General features: G+C 46.9%; 1 protein-coding gene across 1 annotated transcript in view; it reads right to left on the minus strand.

Annotated features, from left to right (window-relative positions):
- Nucleotides 1–164: 164 nt before the first annotated feature.
- Nucleotides 165–17,665, minus strand: part of LOC118158242 (alpha-2-macroglobulin-like protein 1) — a 24,297-nt gene continuing 6,796 nt past the window's right edge. The window contains exons 8-36 of the mRNA XM_035312876.1: nt 16,769–16,880; nt 15,656–15,770; nt 15,121–15,230; nt 14,479–14,646; nt 14,008–14,238; nt 13,660–13,723; nt 13,125–13,270; nt 12,715–12,864; nt 12,280–12,432; nt 11,967–12,033; nt 11,010–11,124; nt 10,097–10,322; nt 9,843–9,969; nt 9,139–9,260; nt 8,568–8,622; nt 7,478–7,561; nt 6,437–6,613; nt 6,215–6,296; nt 5,295–5,451; nt 4,824–4,898; nt 4,281–4,443; nt 3,607–3,821; nt 3,262–3,477; nt 3,029–3,153; nt 2,634–2,724; nt 2,072–2,140; nt 1,657–1,759; nt 1,476–1,517; nt 165–828 (exon numbers count right to left, since the gene is read on the minus strand). Of these exons, the coding sequence (XP_035168767.1) occupies nt 1,477–1,517; nt 1,657–1,759; nt 2,072–2,140; nt 2,634–2,724; nt 3,029–3,153; nt 3,262–3,477; nt 3,607–3,821; nt 4,281–4,443; nt 4,824–4,898; nt 5,295–5,451; nt 6,215–6,296; nt 6,437–6,613; nt 7,478–7,561; nt 8,568–8,622; nt 9,139–9,260; nt 9,843–9,969; nt 10,097–10,322; nt 11,010–11,124; nt 11,967–12,033; nt 12,280–12,432; nt 12,715–12,864; nt 13,125–13,270; nt 13,660–13,723; nt 14,008–14,238; nt 14,479–14,646; nt 15,121–15,230; nt 15,656–15,770; nt 16,769–16,880 (3,559 nt within the window). The 3' untranslated portion in view covers nt 165–828; nt 1,476. The remainder of the gene's footprint in view (nt 829–1,475; nt 1,518–1,656; nt 1,760–2,071; nt 2,141–2,633; nt 2,725–3,028; nt 3,154–3,261; nt 3,478–3,606; nt 3,822–4,280; nt 4,444–4,823; nt 4,899–5,294; nt 5,452–6,214; nt 6,297–6,436; nt 6,614–7,477; nt 7,562–8,567; nt 8,623–9,138; nt 9,261–9,842; nt 9,970–10,096; nt 10,323–11,009; nt 11,125–11,966; nt 12,034–12,279; nt 12,433–12,714; nt 12,865–13,124; nt 13,271–13,659; nt 13,724–14,007; nt 14,239–14,478; nt 14,647–15,120; nt 15,231–15,655; nt 15,771–16,768; nt 16,881–17,665) is intronic.

Here is a 17,665-nt window from a genome sequence, read left to right on the forward strand (position 1 = left end):
GGTTGAGTGATCATTCAGGTTTACTATTTTTCTTCCAAACTAGGAAAATCATGTTTAGGAGAACCTGGGCAAAACAACCCTGTTCTGTGTTTGCATATACAAGTGCTAAACTCTGCTCTGCCAGTAGCAGACTTGCTCAGGAGAAGGTAGAGCACATTCCAAGGCAGAGTTTGTACTTCATGGCCATGACCAACACATAAGCTTTAGTTGTAGGTAAGGGAGGACTGGGATATGTGCAACACTTCCTCTGGCCAACAGCTGCATTTAGAGAACTTTACCAAGAATGATTGGCAAAGATTTACTGCTGAGAGGGGTTGAGGGGCTACAGTCTCAATCACACTGCATTACTATCTGGAGCCTGCTTCAAGAGCAGGAATACAGGAGCTTGCAGGAAGGACATAGGAGATAGGGTTGTCACAGCATGTACAGTTGCACCTTATCCCAAAGTTTCCTGGGTCCTACTCAGAAGAAAGTGCTGGAAGAAACTATGGGGACCATGAGGAGAGAGTAATGGAGGAGATAAAAAGCTTGTACGCTGTCGATGGCTGAAATGGTATCCTTGTGGGCTAAGGCTGCAGTTCATCAACAACTGGCACAATGACAGCAAGGTTAGGGGTCATGCTTGCTTTAATTCTTCCCAGGAATATACCAGATATATAACACTCCCCTCTCACAGCCCAGCCCCCTCCCAGTGCAGGCACAACTGCTGGACCGTTGTGATCCCTAAGTCCATCCACTCAGGCACAAGACCACATGAGCTCAATTTTAATGGGGGCAGTGTCCTTCTACTGGGGCAGCTGGGGCATCTCCTTCCATTCAGTCCCCAACCTGAAACATTGGGCAAAGGCAGAAGTCATGGTATTAGCAGTTTCTCTCATCTCCTTTACCACAAAACTGTGACTGTCTCCTCTACTTTCTGAGGAACCATGTGCAATTGTGGGGAACAGAAAGTAAGGCAAACAAAGGGGGGTGTGATCCAGCACCTTCATGGCTATCACCAGACTTATGTTGGATAGTAGTGGTGGTGGCTCTTCCCAGCTTTGTCTTGCTCCTTTGGCTCCCTGAATCCCCCCTTTCTACCCGGCAATGAAGGCAGCAGGTGCTGGGAAGGGAATGGAGCAGCTGTCTGGGTCTGAAGTCCCTTGTTAGTGCAAGCCACTATAGCTCTGCATTCTCAATCCACATGATGCAGTCACCATGCTCAGTCTTTCCTTCCTCACTCCCATTTTAAGACTCTATCTGCTGTCAGCCAGAGCCTTTCAGCTGCTTTCCTGTCTGAAAAAGAGCCCTCAGCCGAGCTCTGCCACAGGCACCTGACCATTCCTCATTCTTGCTGGACATATACTCCTCAATGACTAACGTTCTCCTTCCCACCTCAGATTGCTCACATGCTCCCCAGACATGCCCTCTCTCCCACCCAAGACCCATCATTTCCTGATGCCACTGTTTGTATCACACAGGGACTTGTTGCCTACCTCAGCTACAGACAGCACTGTAGTCAGCCAAGGCTCGCTCCTCTGCAAAAGGAAATGAGAAAGACAATTACACATATGTGCATGTGCACAAGAAATAGAGCACAATGACTTTTCAAATCACATCCGGAGAACTAGGAATCCAGCTCCCAGTCTCAGAGTAGGAGGGGAATCACCAACCCACCTGGCTGGTAGTAATCATAGACTTTGATGGTGGCCGGTTTCAGGTTCTTCATCTCAAATGTTTGTTCCAGTTGCAGACTGAAAGTCTGAGATTCATCATTGAGCTTATGGAGATTGAAAGAAATTAGCAAGGAAGGGAAGAAAGAAGACATTGCATCTTTGTGTTCCCTAGCTTGAATGCTTTCCTGTACAAAATCTCTCTAATCCATCAGAGATTCTGGATTTTAGAAATGGTGTATGTGAGGAATAGCAAATGCTAACTGAACAACAATGAAATTAGGCAAGTTTCCTCTGCCCATAGTTTCACCAGTGTTCTTTCCCCATGGCTAGTCCAGCCTTGGCCTTCTCACACAGTTCCTTGTCCTCTGGCCTCTTGCTCTCATTATGCCAAACATAATGCTATCATTCCCATTTACCTTGTCCAGATAAATGTAGACCACATCAGCTTTCACTTCTGTTTTCTTAATGATGGATTTACGCTCCAGCTGGGACAGGAAAGAACAACACAAGTAAATTTGCATTGATGGCACAAAGTAGAATTGGACTCTTTGTGGATCTTTGTCTTTTGCATGCGCTAGGGTTTTACTGTCTCTGTCTTCACTAGTCCCTCCTGGAGCACTCCTTGTGAGCCTCATCTCAAGGATGGACTGTGCTGTCCATGCCCAATTAGAGGAATCTCCCACTCTGGGGAAAAAAGGCAGTGAATAGTATGTAGGACTTAATGCACTTGTCAGCAAAGAGGCACAAGTAAAGACTGTTGTTATCTTATCTCACTAACTGCTAGAATGCTCTTTGAGATTCCATGGGTGACCCTTGCAGGACCTTGTATGGAAATGGAGAGCTTTTGGTTCAGTTTCAACAGTGAAGGGTCACTGTTAATGCAGTTGCCTCATGGCCTGAATGAATAGTTCCCAACAGCTGCAAGCAGGTGGGACCCATTTACCTGAGCCACCCTTTTTCTGATTCCAGACTCCTTACCAACATCCTGGAGCCTGGAGCCAGGACAAATCCAGACAACAAGGAGACCTCCACGATCACCATGTTGGATGTGACTCTGCTGCCAATGTAGCTGAAGAAGATCAAACAGTCAGAGGGTCTGTCTGAGAGAATAGAGCCTCCCCTTTACCACCATATCTTGTGTGCAGGACCTGAGCCATCTGGGACTGCGGTCAAGGCAGACACTTTATCATCTCACAGGAGTTGAGATGGAGGCAGCCAGCACCTTCCCTTTCCACCAACTTCCACCACTCCTGCCAAATTCACCCTCTGTTCTGCCTGTGTTCAGTCCCTCCATCGCAGCCCTGAGGCTTTTCCAGCTGCACTCTCCAAGCACAGCATGTTATGCTGGGGGAGGAAACAATCCTCAGGGTTACCTGACAAGGATGCGGACAACGAGGGCACGCGTGTTGGCCAGGCTACAGTTGGCCAGCTCTGTGTTGACACGCAGAGTGAAGGTTACAGTGGTCCGTGGGGGAGACTTGTGGTACCTCAGCACTGTCTGCAGTTAGAGGGTCAGGAGGGGAAAAGACAACCCAGGCATGATTTCATCCAGGGAGAAGAGGCAGCATCCTCTGTCACCCCTCCCACACTCACCCTACCACCTTACCTGAGCAAAAACACAGCTGCTGCCCTGGGCCTGCACCAAGAACTGCCCTGGGATCTCTGTCAGCTCTGCCTGCTGCACCAGGAGCCGTTTCTGGCGGGTGACTTGGAATGTCTTCCCAAAGCCCCTGTGGGACTTCACCCTCACAAGCACTTGGCCTGATGTGCTGAAGGTCCTTGCTGCATATTTTGCTAAAGCTTGCAGGGCAACAACTGTGTCCTAGGGAGAAAGAGACAGTCACCTCCCTGACTCTAGCGAGGCCAACATGGGACAGGAAGACCTCCAGAAGACTTGCCCTGCCAACCTCAGGAAGGAAAGTATATGGATCCACATGGAGCTACTTGTTACCTGTGTGGAGGCAAAGCCCCCATAGGCATTCTGCTGCTGGGTCAGCCATGCCACAATACCAGCTGCAGTTGTCATGTCACCTGCGTGCACCCGTGGCTTGGAAAGGTATGCCAGGAGCACATAGGCTGTCAGTTCCACATCCACTGACTGAGTACCAGGCCAGAAGGCTGTGGAAGCCGGGGAGCTTGGTTTGGGGCTCCAGTGTATTTGTCCTCCTGCAGAAAGAAAAGGAGTGTGCAGGCTATCTGGAGAGAAGGGAACAGAGGGTTCTGGACACAGGAAGCAAGCAGTAGAGGGCTTTCAGAGTTCCTTCTGCTCCTTCGCTGGCAGGCCAGTATTGCTTTGTTAAGTTGGTTCTCCAGGACTTCATCCAGTCCTAGCACACAGGTTTCTATCTCCTCCCTCAATAAGATCTCTAAATCCTCCAGGCTGAGGAAAATATTTCTGATAAGTCACTCTCACAGCTTGCTAAATAACATATTGCAGTTAACATGATGCAGTTCCTGGATAAATACAAGAATAGCAGGTGCATTTATTTTTCCCTCAGCAAGCCTCTTGCATAGGTTAGCATATTCCATGTATATCAGCTCTGGCTAGGCAACATGCATGGGTACGTTGCTCCAATCCCAGCAGGTGAACAGGAGATATTACTCCAACAAGCAGCTAGCGCCTACCTGATTTGATGGCCTGTTCCTCCAACTTGTATAGCAGCTCCTGAGTTGTCTCATAGTCTCCGGCCAGGGCAAAAGCATAGGCCAGTACAGCTTCTGTGTAGATGCTGGTGACATTGTGAACTGCCTGCTGCAGGCAGTGGAGGGTACTCTGCATCATCTTGCCCTGCATTGGTAGAAGACATGCCAAACACAGACAGGGGCAAAGCAGAGGTCAGGCTCTTTCTGGGACTATGTCTTGCTGGTGTAGCTCCAGAGAAACCCACAAAATTATCACCCTCTCTTGCATAAAAAAGGCAGTGCAGCCTCATTGTGCATTGGAAGTTATGGCCACCAAACACTATTGCTCCACTATTGCTCCATGCTAGTGCTACAACACTGTCTCTTAGGAGGAGTTACTTCAGTTTCACCAAACATTGTCTCCCTCTTAGGAGCCCTTGATGTGTTCCTGGACTAGAGAATGTCAACATTATGAGCTTTTTCCCCATAGCAGGGTGCAGGCATGGGAGAATAAGGGAGAGCAGGAGACAGCTAGCCTGTGCTCACCTTCAGTGGCTGACCCAGCTCCAGCAGTGCTGCAGTGACATATGCTCCCAAGGAGATTTCATCATCCATACTGCCCTGTGAAGGGAATCCATTGCCAGAGATAAACTGTGAGGAATCACCAGTCACCAGAGATCCTCTGCTGGTGAGGGATTCCATCTCTGCAGAGGCACAGCCCTGCACCTGGAGCATCTCATAAGCATGGTCTCCATGGCTCTCAGGTGTGTCATTCTGACACCCCAGGACCTTAAGCACCTTTCACTCTCTAAGTAGTATTTCAAAGGCTCAGGGCATGACTTCCCAGGAGGGTAGGCATTCTGTCTCTACCCCATACCTTGTTCTCTTTAGGTCTAGTTGCATGACTTGCACGAGAGACTTTCCATGATCAGTTGTGATCCTACGACCCTTTGCTGCCACAACACCTGCCACCAGCTGTGCACACCAACTATGCTGCCTGAATTTTCTCTCATTTACCTTTATAGAGGAATGAAAGAAACTCCCTTTGGTGGCAAAGCAGCCACTGGGGAGTTGATTTTGCTCTAGCCAGCGTAAGGCATCCTGGATGTTCTTGTCATCTACATAGATGTATTTCTTGGCTTGGCCAAAACTCTTGACTACAAAAGCTGTCAGCCTAGGAAGAGAATGAGTTGTGAGAGAAATGGAAACACAAAAAGACAAAAAGAAAGCCAAATGCCTCCTGGTGCTTGTCTCTGAGGTTAACACTGACATACCAGGGTGCTTAAAAAGAATCTTTTTTATACACAAAAGCAAACTAAAAGTGAAAATGGTCTCTGGGACCCAAGTGGCTTCTCTTCTTTGGCCTGGGTCCACACAGTCACTTCACAAGTGAAAAACCTCTACCCCTTCTACTTTGCCTCTTGCATCTCATCTCCCTTGAATACCTAGACACAGTCTTGAATACCCCATTTCCTTCATTTCTTCAGTTCTCCCAGCCCAGCCATCACAGTGCCAATGCAGTTCATTCAAACTCTCCCAGGCAAAACCCTCCACAGGAAAAATGACTTTTCATTGCACTTCCCTGATCTTCCTCCAGTCAGTATGTACCCCTCTTGGCTTGCTGGGGCTCCTCAGGTAGAACCCATTGCTCTGTTTGGGGCAGCAGCAGGGCCACAGAGAGAAAAAAAAAAAAAAAAAAAAAGGATCTCCTTGCCCCTGAGACCACATCTTTGTGTTCCACTTTCCCAGAAACTCTGCTGCCCTGCCTTATACCTTTTTCAAGTGTCTCAATCCCTCAATCTGTATCCATGTCAGACAGCTCCTGGGAGGCTCCATCCAAAACAAGGAACATGCATCCTATCAGCTCTTCTCAGACACATTAGCTGCTCTGGCCCCGACAGGACAAATTAGGAGCAGGGGATGTTCCCAGTGCTTACCAAGTGTTCCCTTCCCCATCTTGCTGCCCGAAGACACTGTAGGACCCATCTCTATGCTTATAAAGAAGCTGTGCCTGGTACCCTGGGGAAATATGAACAGTGATTAATATAGCACAGAAATAGAGAAAGGCAGTACTATCAGAATAACTGCAAGGAAGAGAGCTATTGGTAGATTAGACATGGGGGGAAAGCAGAGGAGCAAGGTGGATCTCTTGAACTTACCATTGCGCAGGAGTCCTGCTGCCCTCTCCTTGATTTCAGGGGTCAGCTGCCTCGTCTTCTCCAGGTACTGTAGCACATAGACAATGGGGGCAAACAGCACCATGTTCTGCTCCCCACAGCCATGGGGCAACTGCACCAGGCGGTCCAGGTTCTGTAATGCAATCCCCATGAGGTCACCTATGCAACAATATAAGAAACAAAGAAAGTCTGAGTATAATTTGAGGTGCTTCTCAGCTGGGCACTGGTGTTATCTCAGCAAAGGAGAAAGAAGAAAATGGAAAGAAACAACTGAGTATAGGATGAAAGTGGGTGACTATTCTTCATCTTCCCAGTCTGGGGGGATGTGATACAGGATGACCACACTGTGGAGTCTCTGGGGAACTTTTTCAGTGTGAAGGGCTCCAACCTTGTAAAAAGGGCTATGAGCAGGGCTATAGTTGCTCAGGCTGTGTGATACAGACAGAAAAATATAGAAGTACTTATGGAAAGATTGAGATGTCCCAGGTCTTCTCTTCTTTGAGCAATTATGGCAGGCCTGGCTTCATACCAGTATGAACATGGGGACAAAGGAGCACAGTGCAAAGAAACATATTGAAAACATTTGTCTGGTCCCAGTGGCCTCTCCAAATAATCCTTTTGTAACTTTGTAATGCTGAGAAGGACTTCTTCTCTCCAGCAGCTTTTATTGTAGCATTGAAACTTAGCAGGGGATGAGATGGTTATGAATTTTGCTTATTGTATCTACACAGGACTAGCCAGGCTCCCAAAGGCCCAGATAAAATTTTGCCTCAAGGCTCTGCTACAAAGTCCTAGCCAGAAAAATGAGGACTATTCTCCTCTGCAACCTACTTTTCTCATGAAAATCTAAGTGCAAATCAAAAAAAAAATTTTTGAAACCTTGGCAAACCTTGCAGAGCATTGGAACTTATTGTTCTCTCTTTTGAGAAGTGTCATTTCAAATGGAACTTCTAACATCATTACCAAGTTAATCCCTGTTCATCTGTAACATTGGCCAGTGAGTTCACAATATAAATGGCTTACCTGAGATGGAAATTGAAGCTCTGGCAGATCCCTTTACAACATTATCAGGGAGGTGAAGGGGCACAGGGTCTTCAACCATGTTTCCTGATAACAACAGCGTTAAGGTGCAGCATGAGAAATCAAACCATAAGTATCTAACCAGAATGACAAAATCGGAACAAATAAGTGGGACACTGCCTACATTCTGCTCGTGCAGAGTGTTCTCTATAATCTGTCCCAGTCTTTACACCAAGCTCCACTGCTTGGAAACTTTTCAGATTAGAAGTGACTTGAGAGCTGCTGGCAAGGGCAAGGGCTCACCAAGCTTCACAACTCAATTCACCATGCTTCACAAGTTTCACAAGGATAACAACAGGTCATCACTTGACAGGGGAACCTTTTAGTGCTGCAGGGTTAGCGTGGTATGGCAGGAGCTTCTCTCTCTTGAGTGACTATCATGCTCCAGGAACACCCAGAGGCTACACTGTGGGAAGGAGGCTACAGGGCACAATTTTGCCATCTAAACTCAGTGACAAATTCATCAGGGAAGCAAGTGTAATATTCCCTGTCCTTTTATGTCTTAATAAGAAATTACATTTCCTGTGTGGAAAAAAAAACATTTGAAAAAAAAAGTTTTTCATTAGCCCTCCCACAGTTCAGTCCTACTCTCAGGTCTAGTTTTGTCTTGTTCAGCCTGGAGAAGGCTCCTGGAAGACCTTATAGCAGCCTTCCAGTAACTACAGGGGGCTTACAAGAAAGCTCAAGAGAGACTCTTTATCAGGGAGTTTGGTGATAGGACTAGAGTAATGGTTTTTAACTAAAAATTGGTAGATTTAGATTAGATACTTGGAAGAGATTCTTTAATATAAGAGTCATGAGGTACTGGGATAGGTTGCCTAGAGAAGCTGTTGATGCCCTATCCCTGGAAGTGTTCAAGGCAAGGTCGGATGGGGCTTTGAGCAACTTGTTCTAGTGGAAGGTGTCCCAGCCCATGGCAGGGCAGTTAGAATTAAGTGATCTTTAAGGTCCTTTCCAACCCAAACCATTCTATGATTCTAGCTGCAGGACCTGAATAATAACCAGGTCTAGTTATCTCAAACTGTCCACGTACCTCCTCTTGGGCACAGAATGGAGCTGTATGACTTCTCCACTAGCACACCTTCTGGCTGCCAGGGAAGGAACATAGATATGAGACAGAAGAAACAAGATTACACACAAAATTCCCCAACAGCAGTAAAATTGCAGAGCAGGTCTGAATTCAGCTTTTAGTTCCCAAGCTGTCAGGGACTCCTCCTCACCTTCGGCAGGGCTGCACTGAAACTGTTTGCTTTACTGATTAAGAAAGCAAAAGCAAGTCTGAAGGACAGGACTCTCTAGTCAGTGAGCAGATACAAAAGCTCATGTACAGTTGGTCATTGAGCAGGAGAATGTATAGGGAGAAGTGCAGTTATGGCATACAAATGCAGCTCAAGAAAGAGTACTGCAAGAAAGGAATAGGCCTGGCTAGGTCTTGGGAGGAAATGAGTAAATTGAGCCCAGGCCGTGGTATGCTAATGCTGGGAAAAAAAAAAAAAAAAGAGAGAGAGAGAGAGAGAAGAGAAAACCATTTAGCCCAGCTCGGTCTCCTTTCACCCAGAGGCAAGGACACTCATGGACAGAAGTGAGCCTGCTCTTATACTGACCCGAACCAGCAAGTGTTTGACTAGAATGTGCCTCCGCCTCGTGGTAGCTGGCAAGGGCTTCCTGTCCCCACAGCGTGGTGTGGTGTCCAGTACCTCAGTCCTGATTGTGATATTCAGAGTCCCTAGCAAATAAATTGAACAGTCTGTTTCTTACGTCTGTAGCCAAATGGAGTCGACTTGCTTTAACTGGCAGTGGTCTCGGGTGTTTCAGGAGGCTGATCCTCCTAGCTTCAGTGGCTTGACAGGTAAAGATGGGCCAGTCAGTGCCGATGGTTTGTCCAGACACCCTAAGTATGAGGGGACTAGGTAGTGCCTCACCAACAGTGACCTTAGGACACTACATGTGACTGCAGTGTGAGAAATTTCAGCAGCCCCTTGGGCCCCAGTGATGCCTTCTCATTACACATGGTACCAGTCATACTAGGTTCTCCCACTCACATACATGCAGCCCTTTCCTCCCAGTCTGGTTCTACACCTCTATCCCCAAGAGTTCTCCACATTACCCATTCAGTTCCCACCTTCTCTGATGAGCCCATCTAAGAAGGGAGAAAGAAAGCAACCATGATGGTTTGCATTCTTGTACCACTAAAAATAAGCTTTGGGATCCAGGGAAAGCAAGGTTCTGCCAGCTTTTCTGGACCTCCCACTCCCTTGCACTTCTTTTTGAGGGCTCCCCACCACTGCTCCCGTTTTTATTGCCACACCCAGCTGGATTGCTGTCACGTTCCACGCGAAGGTCTTGGACTCTTCCGCACAGAGGCACTCTCTGTCCCTGCAGGTCCGGCACAGCTCCACCTGGAAGTCTGGGGATTTAGCCAGAGCTACCTGTATCTGAAAGAGTGACAATGAAGAAGAATGACTGGGCACCTTGGGAGAGATGGTGTGGTACGTTTGCTGTAAAACTGGAAGGCATGCTAGGCCTGTCCCGCACAGTGTTTCCTGTGGCACAAGCACATACCTGTATGCACTGCTGCAGGTAGTTGAAGACAGTAGCCTTCAGCGTGAAGGACTCTCCTTGTACCACAGAATATGGCAACGTCACATCCACAAAGACAGGTTGTACTGTTCTGAGACTTGTGGCTGGGGCAAGTCCAAACCCCCTCCCAGCCAAGCAGAATGTCTTGACTTTCCACTCAGCGACAGCAGCAGGTGCTGTTACTGGGATGTTCCTGCTCCCGTTGGAGCTGAGAGGAAGAGAGCACTTGCATAAGGAAGTCTGTCCCAGCCCACTACAACGGGAAGAGCTCAGGACACCAGGTGAGGGATGCTGTGCAGAGCCTCAGACTGAGATCAGCCTCTGCCCTCTCATCAATTACTCCCACTCAAGTGGCTCAGATCTCAGAAAGATCTCAGAAATCTGTTCCTTAAAGCCATAATTGCTGCTTAAATGCTTCCAGTAATTATGTTATACCCTTTTCCTGAGCAAGACACTGTCCCAGCATTGAAGCTCTATACACTCAGTCAACAGCATAATGTCCAGGAAAGCAGCAGCACCACATCTGCCTGAGTGCTGATTCATCAGTCCCACTACAAGCATTGTAGCAACAAAGGCTACAAATTCAGACAGTACACCCACCAAACTGGGAAATTAGTAAAGTGTACACCACTGTGTGAGGAGAGGACACTTGGTGGTTTGATGATGAACAGCACTGCTGTTTTCTAAGCATGACTAAGCAGACTGAAGTTTTGTTCCTTGAAGTCCAATAGTTCTTCATTCTCATGCACTTTAAGTGCAGGGAAGAGCCATAAAATTTACATGCAGACCTCTCTTTACACCCATGGATGGCTTTTCTGAACAGATACAAGTCAGCCAAAACTCAATAACAAAGGGTTCATCCCTCTCTCCACTTGTAAAGTCTAGCATCACTTACCCAACAGAGAACAGATTCCAGATCCAAGTTTCAGGCAAATAGTGGTGAAATCTTCCTTGGGTTGTTAACTGGGGTTGTTCCTCCGTCATTCCTTTGTATTCCATAGAAGAACCCCCTGAAAGAAAGAATAAAATTCACACAAGAGTGGAAGAGGTGAGCCCTGACAATGATTGACAGCCAAGCACTGGGACAAGAGGCAAAGCAAGCAGTAACAGAGATGTGAGGAGTCAGGCAGAGTAATACACAAGGGAGTGAGCTGAGTTGGTAGAACAGGGAAAGTAGGAAGGAGAAGAAAATGGTAACAGGAAAAAAAGCTTGCAGTGAGCAGGCTGTGGCTATAAGTTTTGAAAGTCTTGGCTAGGCAAAGCCTCTTCCCAGCCTGAACCAAAACTGGTGTTAAAGAGACTATGGACCTCTAGAGGGCCCTTTTAAACCAACATATCTGTAATTCTGGGAATAAAAATATTCCCGTTTGCTTGTCTGCAAAAATGTAGAGACCTCTGCAAACAATAGTATTTTCAGTATCAGCAGGCAGATAAGGCAGTTTGGTATAATTACTTAGTGCAAAGTGAGACATAAAGGAAGCAGGTGACAGTTCCTGCAGCCACAGGTGGGAACACAAGCCAGGCCACAGCACAGTTTGTGGTGTAAGGAGACACTCCCCTTCAGAAACCACTGGGTTTGTCTGTGCCCAGAAAGGGAATGCCATCCTTTAATGTCAGGGAACATGCAGGGAGGGGAATTTTTCAAAACTTTTTAAAAAGTGACCCATTTGTTCCTCCTAAGGTCTGACAGACCTGGCAGTGAGGCTGTGACAGCAGCATCCGTTACACCTCAGCATGTTAACATTCACCACCAGCAAACCCCAGTGATCACAAGGCTCTTCCATCTATGTGATCTCAGGTCCCAGCACAAGGGTAGGCTGAAAGTTCAGCTCACCCATCATTGGCTTCCTATCTGCCCGATGAGAGCATTGAGTTGGCTTCTTGACTGCAAGGTTTGAGAAGATCTTCAGACCCATGTTCTGTTGGAGAAAGAAGGAGGGGAGGGAAAAAGAAAAGCAGCTGTGAGTGGGGAAGGGCAGCCACGCTTCCTCAAAATGACTCTGAAAACCATCACTTTTAGGACAACCAGCTGCCCAGACAGTCCAGGTCACCAGTGGCCCAAATGGACAGCATGCTGAGGGAGGTATGGCACAGCTTCCCTGGTCCCTTCTTTCTCAGAAGGACTCTAAACAAGTGTCTCACTGGGGAAAGAAAGAGATGATTACCCAGAAGAGGTTGAAGATGTCAGGCTGAAAGGAATGCTGCGATTTCCCTTGCAGCAGAGGTGATGTGGAGTGTGGCTGAACACAGTGATCTGGATACTCTTTGACTTGGGCAGGGTACCCATGTCGGTAGATAGCAGGGAACAAGCCATAGACCTAGGAAAACTCACAGGCAGGGGAGAATCAGGCCAGGAGCAGATACCTTCAAATGCTTCACTACAACCTCCCCAACATACAGCCTGCCATCTTTCTAGGCAGACACCACTTAATACTTACACTCCTCCTCCACACAAGGATCCCCTCACCCATCAGCCTCTAGCTCCCTTTGCCACAACCCTGTCTGTCTTTGCCCAGCTCATATATCATGCCTGTTTTTTGTAGTTGGTTTTATTTATTTATTTATTTTTATTTTATTTATCTGGTTGCACAGACACTCACCATTTGGCTTGTCAGCTCACTCTCTGGTCTCACAAGGAACATGGTTTCATCCACAGCCTGTACTGCACACATGGAGCCAGGGGCTGCCTGCAGTCGGAGCTGCACTGTTGACTCAGGGTGGGCTTCTTTAGCCAGGAAACCCACTTTGACCTTGAGCAGCACACCAAGAAAGGAAACATGAAAAAAAGAGTGGTAAGGAGGCTGACAAACACATGGCACAGACAGAAAGAGGGAGCTCAGTTAACATCCTCCCTGCTCAAACTCTGCTACAAACAGAAGTCACTGCTAAATGGAAGATTCCAGTCCCTGCACTGTGCTCCAGACATCCCCTTCCTCTCTGAGTGTTTTCTTTCCATAGCCTGATGACTCCAGCTTGTCAGCTGTCTCTCAGCTGTCGGTGTGAGTCTCACCTCATTTTCAAAGCACAAGGCAACATCAAAGCGGATGCTATCAGCTGTTATCCCTCCACTGGGGAAGATAGTGTACACCACTAAAGAAGGTGATGGAGTGAAGTCAGCAGTGAAGGTCAGAGGGATGGAGAAGGAGCCCTTCAACACTGAGGAAGGAAAAGCAAAGTGTTTCCATCACAGTCACACTGAGATCTTCTTTTGGTCTCATTTTTTCTGCTTTATAATCCCACAATATCAAACTAATTCCTTCTGTTTTTCTGTATGTTCTCTCCTTCCATTCTTTAGCCCTGTGTGTTCCATCTCCACACAGTTCTTCCCAGTCTCTTTTCCCTTCATTGTTTCACTTGCTCTGTCTTTTTGTCCTCTCCCAGATGATATAATTGCTTCCTTGCCTCCATCTGCCTTGTTTGTTGACTGCCCAGGAGCTATAACTTCAGGGAGTTAAGGATAAACTCCAGTTGCTTTCACCATCCAACCCAGAAACCCACAAGGCCCAACTGTTCCCCATTGTTCAGGCAGGCCACTGCAGACTTACTGTTCAGCTTCCCAACCTGGACGCTCCTCTGTCCCCTGACAACAATGCCAGCCTTCCCAGTGACCTGAGGGAAGAGGACACTGGGTGAGCAGACTGCTGTTTGCCACCACGCTTGCCCTGTGTGCATCTTGCACTCTTAAGTCACCATAGAAATAAACTGTGGGTTCAGTCCAAAGTGACACAGGTAAGAAGGTGTATGCAGGTGTAGAGTTCCCCATGTTCTCCAAGAACAAGTCCATATTGTCATCCCTCCAGGGATAATCTAAATTACACACTCAGCATTTCACTGTGGTCTGGTCCCCTCAGCATTGCCTGCCCCCACCTCGGTTCTCTACTACCCTCACTCACATAATATGCAAAACCTATCCGGCTGGTGTCTTCTCCCAGGTCATCCCGACTGAGTGTGAAGGTCACCTGGACACTCTGCTTCAGTCCACAGGGCAGTGTTCCTGTGAGTGGGTGTATGTCCAGGAAGCTTTTTGTTGTGACATGGAAGGGTTGCAGGTGATGGTAAGCATTTGTGTAAGTGATACCAGCTTTCCAGGGTGTGTGTGTGAGATCTTCCAGCGTAAACCTTCCCTGAGAGGAGATCGAGACATACAGAAATCAGGACACAGGAGTTGCATGCTTCAGTGCTTTGTTAGGTTAAGGTGTCATCAGCTTGGTTTGGGAAAGGCTGTTGCTTGATGCCTTCCCCATGGCTCTACACTGACAGAACTGTGTGGGGAGCCCAGCTGTCAAGGGGCTGCAGGGCAGGAGTGGGGAGCACTGGCAGAGTTTGAGGCTTTTCGCTTCCCTATATGCAGAGGTGGGATTTACCTCCAAAAAGACTGAGGAGCTGTTCCAGGCAGTTGTGTCCAGGTTGAATGATGCTCTTCCACTGCCATCTGTGATATACATTTTGATAAGCCGACGTCTCAAGAACTTTATCACAAGATAAACTTTTCTGTTTTTCATGCCATTTCCATGGTGATCCTGAAGCTTAATCTGGGGACAACAGGGATGGACAGAAAAGCCAAAGTCAGATGTCAGTCGCGGTGTCATACCCAAACCTTCTTTCCTCTGACAAACATACACCTTCTTGTTTAGGTGGCCTTGGCTTCAGCCTGGCCCCAAGAAGATAGCAGACCTGTAATACTCCCTCATCTGTAAAGTTAAGCTGAGCGTGGTGTTATCCTCCCCAAAAGCAGCAAGTAACTAGAGCATGAGGAGCTCAGCTCCTAGCCAACAGCTGAGAAATTCCAGCAAAAATCACTCAGTGCTCACAACAGAAGCCAGAAGTGTAATCACACCAGGGAATATGAAATGCAGAAACCAGAGCCATACTGCACTATCAAGTAATGTGACACAATGTAAGGAAAACTGCTTTGAGGAACAGAAAATGGCTTGGGTCAGAAAAATTTTCTAGACACTAAATTCATAGGCAAATGACTGGGAGGGAAGAAGCATGGGAAAAGTCACCTTCCCCCTGTAGGGTACTCCTGGGATGTAGTAAGCATTTGGTGTTTCAAACACTGCCCGTGCAGCTGTCCTGGAAATGAGGATTTGGCTGGATGAGTTGATTTGGACCCCTGTTGGAATGCAGAGTACAAGGGATGCAAGATCATTATCAGAGGTGACTACCGCACCCTAGTTTAATCTCACTTTTTTACTCGCAGGCCTTCTGACTGGAGCATCTCAAAATTCCCAGTACGAGCATATTTAATGTACAGAGGCTGTTCATGTGGCAGCTCATTCCTTAGCTGTTTCTAAGCCCCTTTTTGTCCTCATGGACCAGGCTCCCAACCACTCCTCACCTGCCTGTTGCCAGCAGAGCAGCTCTCTGCAGATGCAGTGAGCTCCTGAAGCAGGAGCACCCAGAGTCCTGTGATGGCCCCAGCACAGTGTGGAGGAGAAGAGGAGGTGTGCCTGCTCTGACCTTCACACCCCAGGTACGGGCAGTCTCATCCTCATACCTTCTCTGCACCAAATGACTGTAAGCAGACCTTACAGGTACCTGTGCCTGCCTCCAGAAGAGAAGCTTCTGCATAGATTTTGCTGTCCTCCTCACTGGGAGCCAGATTAAACACTGATGTGCTTACAGAAGGTGTGAAGCACCCCTTGCTCACTGTCTGCAATGAGAAATGGTAGATATGAGTTGAGGCTGTGGAGAAGTGAAGGAGTTAGAAGTACACAATATTAATCATTCTGTCATAACTTGATCGCAACAATAATGCAGACTCAGTCAGATGGAAATTGTTCACATTTTAAATTTGGTATTTTCTATTACATATGTATACATACATGTAATCCATATTGTAGAAATATAAAACAAATCACCATAGTTGAATGAAGTTTGCAATGCTGTTAACTTTCCAGCTTTAGTAGAAAACTGAAGGTTGCACTAACTGGATCACAAAGGAGGTATATTAGTATTTTAATAGATCTGACTAGGAAAACTGCAGAATCGAATGAATCTGCAGAATCAAAGTAACTACTAATTTCCAGAGCTGGAAGGTTACAACTACCATAAGATGTCCTGATGACAAATCATAAAACATTAAAAGCTTTAATCATATATGCGGATACGAAGAGTCCAGTTATGACATGTTTTGTTAGGGATGGAAAGAGTGAAATAAGGTTAAAAAAAAAAAAAAAAAAAAAGTCAGTATGTGATTTGGCTGTGGAAATAACCTTGTCTACACTGTACATTGGTATCCTTGTGCATCTCCAGGGTAGGTTCACTTTAACATGGTATTTTTGCACCTGAGATTTTTATTTTTTTTTTCACCTGTTGTTTCTTGCACTTTATCAATTCCTGGGTATTTATGCTTCTTTACAGAAAAGAACATAACTTTAAGGTCTGTGTGTCATTTCCTCTTCTCTATTCCCTATCCTTAATAAACAAATTTACAAAGAAGAACTACGGATAAAGGTATCATAGTTGATCAGGGTAACAATAATTGCATTAATTGAATAAAAAATGTTTACTGATTACTCTACAGGTAATGTTACAGAGGTTGGCACACCTTCCTTAAATAGCAGTTCATTCCATTCTCTCAGGCATTGTCACACATTGTCATACGTGGTGCTCCTCCACCAACCATGTATCTTCCAGGATTTTACTCACCTGACCACTGTATTCCCTACAGATATCCTTGCTGACATTTTGAAGACGCCTCCGTACCTTCTGGCACAAAGTCACCCGCATGGTCCCTTGCACTGCTTTCCCATAGTGGTACCTGCAGTGAAAGCACCAGATGAGCTGCCAAGCAGAGACACTGCAGAGAATTTTGTGGTTTGCTGAGCATATTGCTACGCACAGGTGGGCTTCCTGATGCAGGTCTTCGTTCAGTTTGTAAGCAAGCAGACGCAAACAAAATGTGCATGATATGACATTAACAGAGCTACAGTATTTCTCCTTCTGGTGATGGCCTTAGCAGCCCCAGCGAAGTTGTCTTTGCCCCCACAGCAGAGACACCCCACCTGGCACCCAAATCAAAAACATTTTTCATTGTTACACTGACTCCTTGGTCACTGTAATTCAAGAGGTGGTGGGATGGTTGGTAGAGCAAGTGCAAAACTCATGCTCTGTGGTTTGAAAAATCTATTGTTTATCCAGCAAACTGTGTGGCGGTTAGCAGGTCTATTTAGTGGCTGAGGTGTAAGAACCTTTGCTGCAGTACCTGCCAGAGCCTTGGATGAACCAGCAGGCTTTGCAACCCCTTTCCCCTATTCACAGTGTATTGTTAGAAGCCACCCCTATTGTTAAGGGCTCCCCATTTCATTTGGGAGCTATAGTTAAGCTCCGGACATTGAGCTACATTATAGCTATACCTATGCCAGGCAGCATATGCCAGTGCACTGCTTCTCAGCCTGACGCACTGGCTTGACTTCCAGGATTGACCTCAGTCCTTCCTCCTCACCATGGGTTTATTTCATAATCTGGACCCTTCTTTCCATCATCAGACCGGCTGTTTTTCCTCCCTCCCTCCCTCCCTCCCTCCCTCCCTTCCTCCCTCCCTCC

The sequence above is a fragment of the Oxyura jamaicensis genome, chromosome 1, assembly GCF_011077185.1.
Source record: "Oxyura jamaicensis isolate SHBP4307 breed ruddy duck chromosome 1, BPBGC_Ojam_1.0, whole genome shotgun sequence".
Taxonomy (NCBI): domain Eukaryota; kingdom Metazoa; phylum Chordata; class Aves; order Anseriformes; family Anatidae; genus Oxyura; species Oxyura jamaicensis.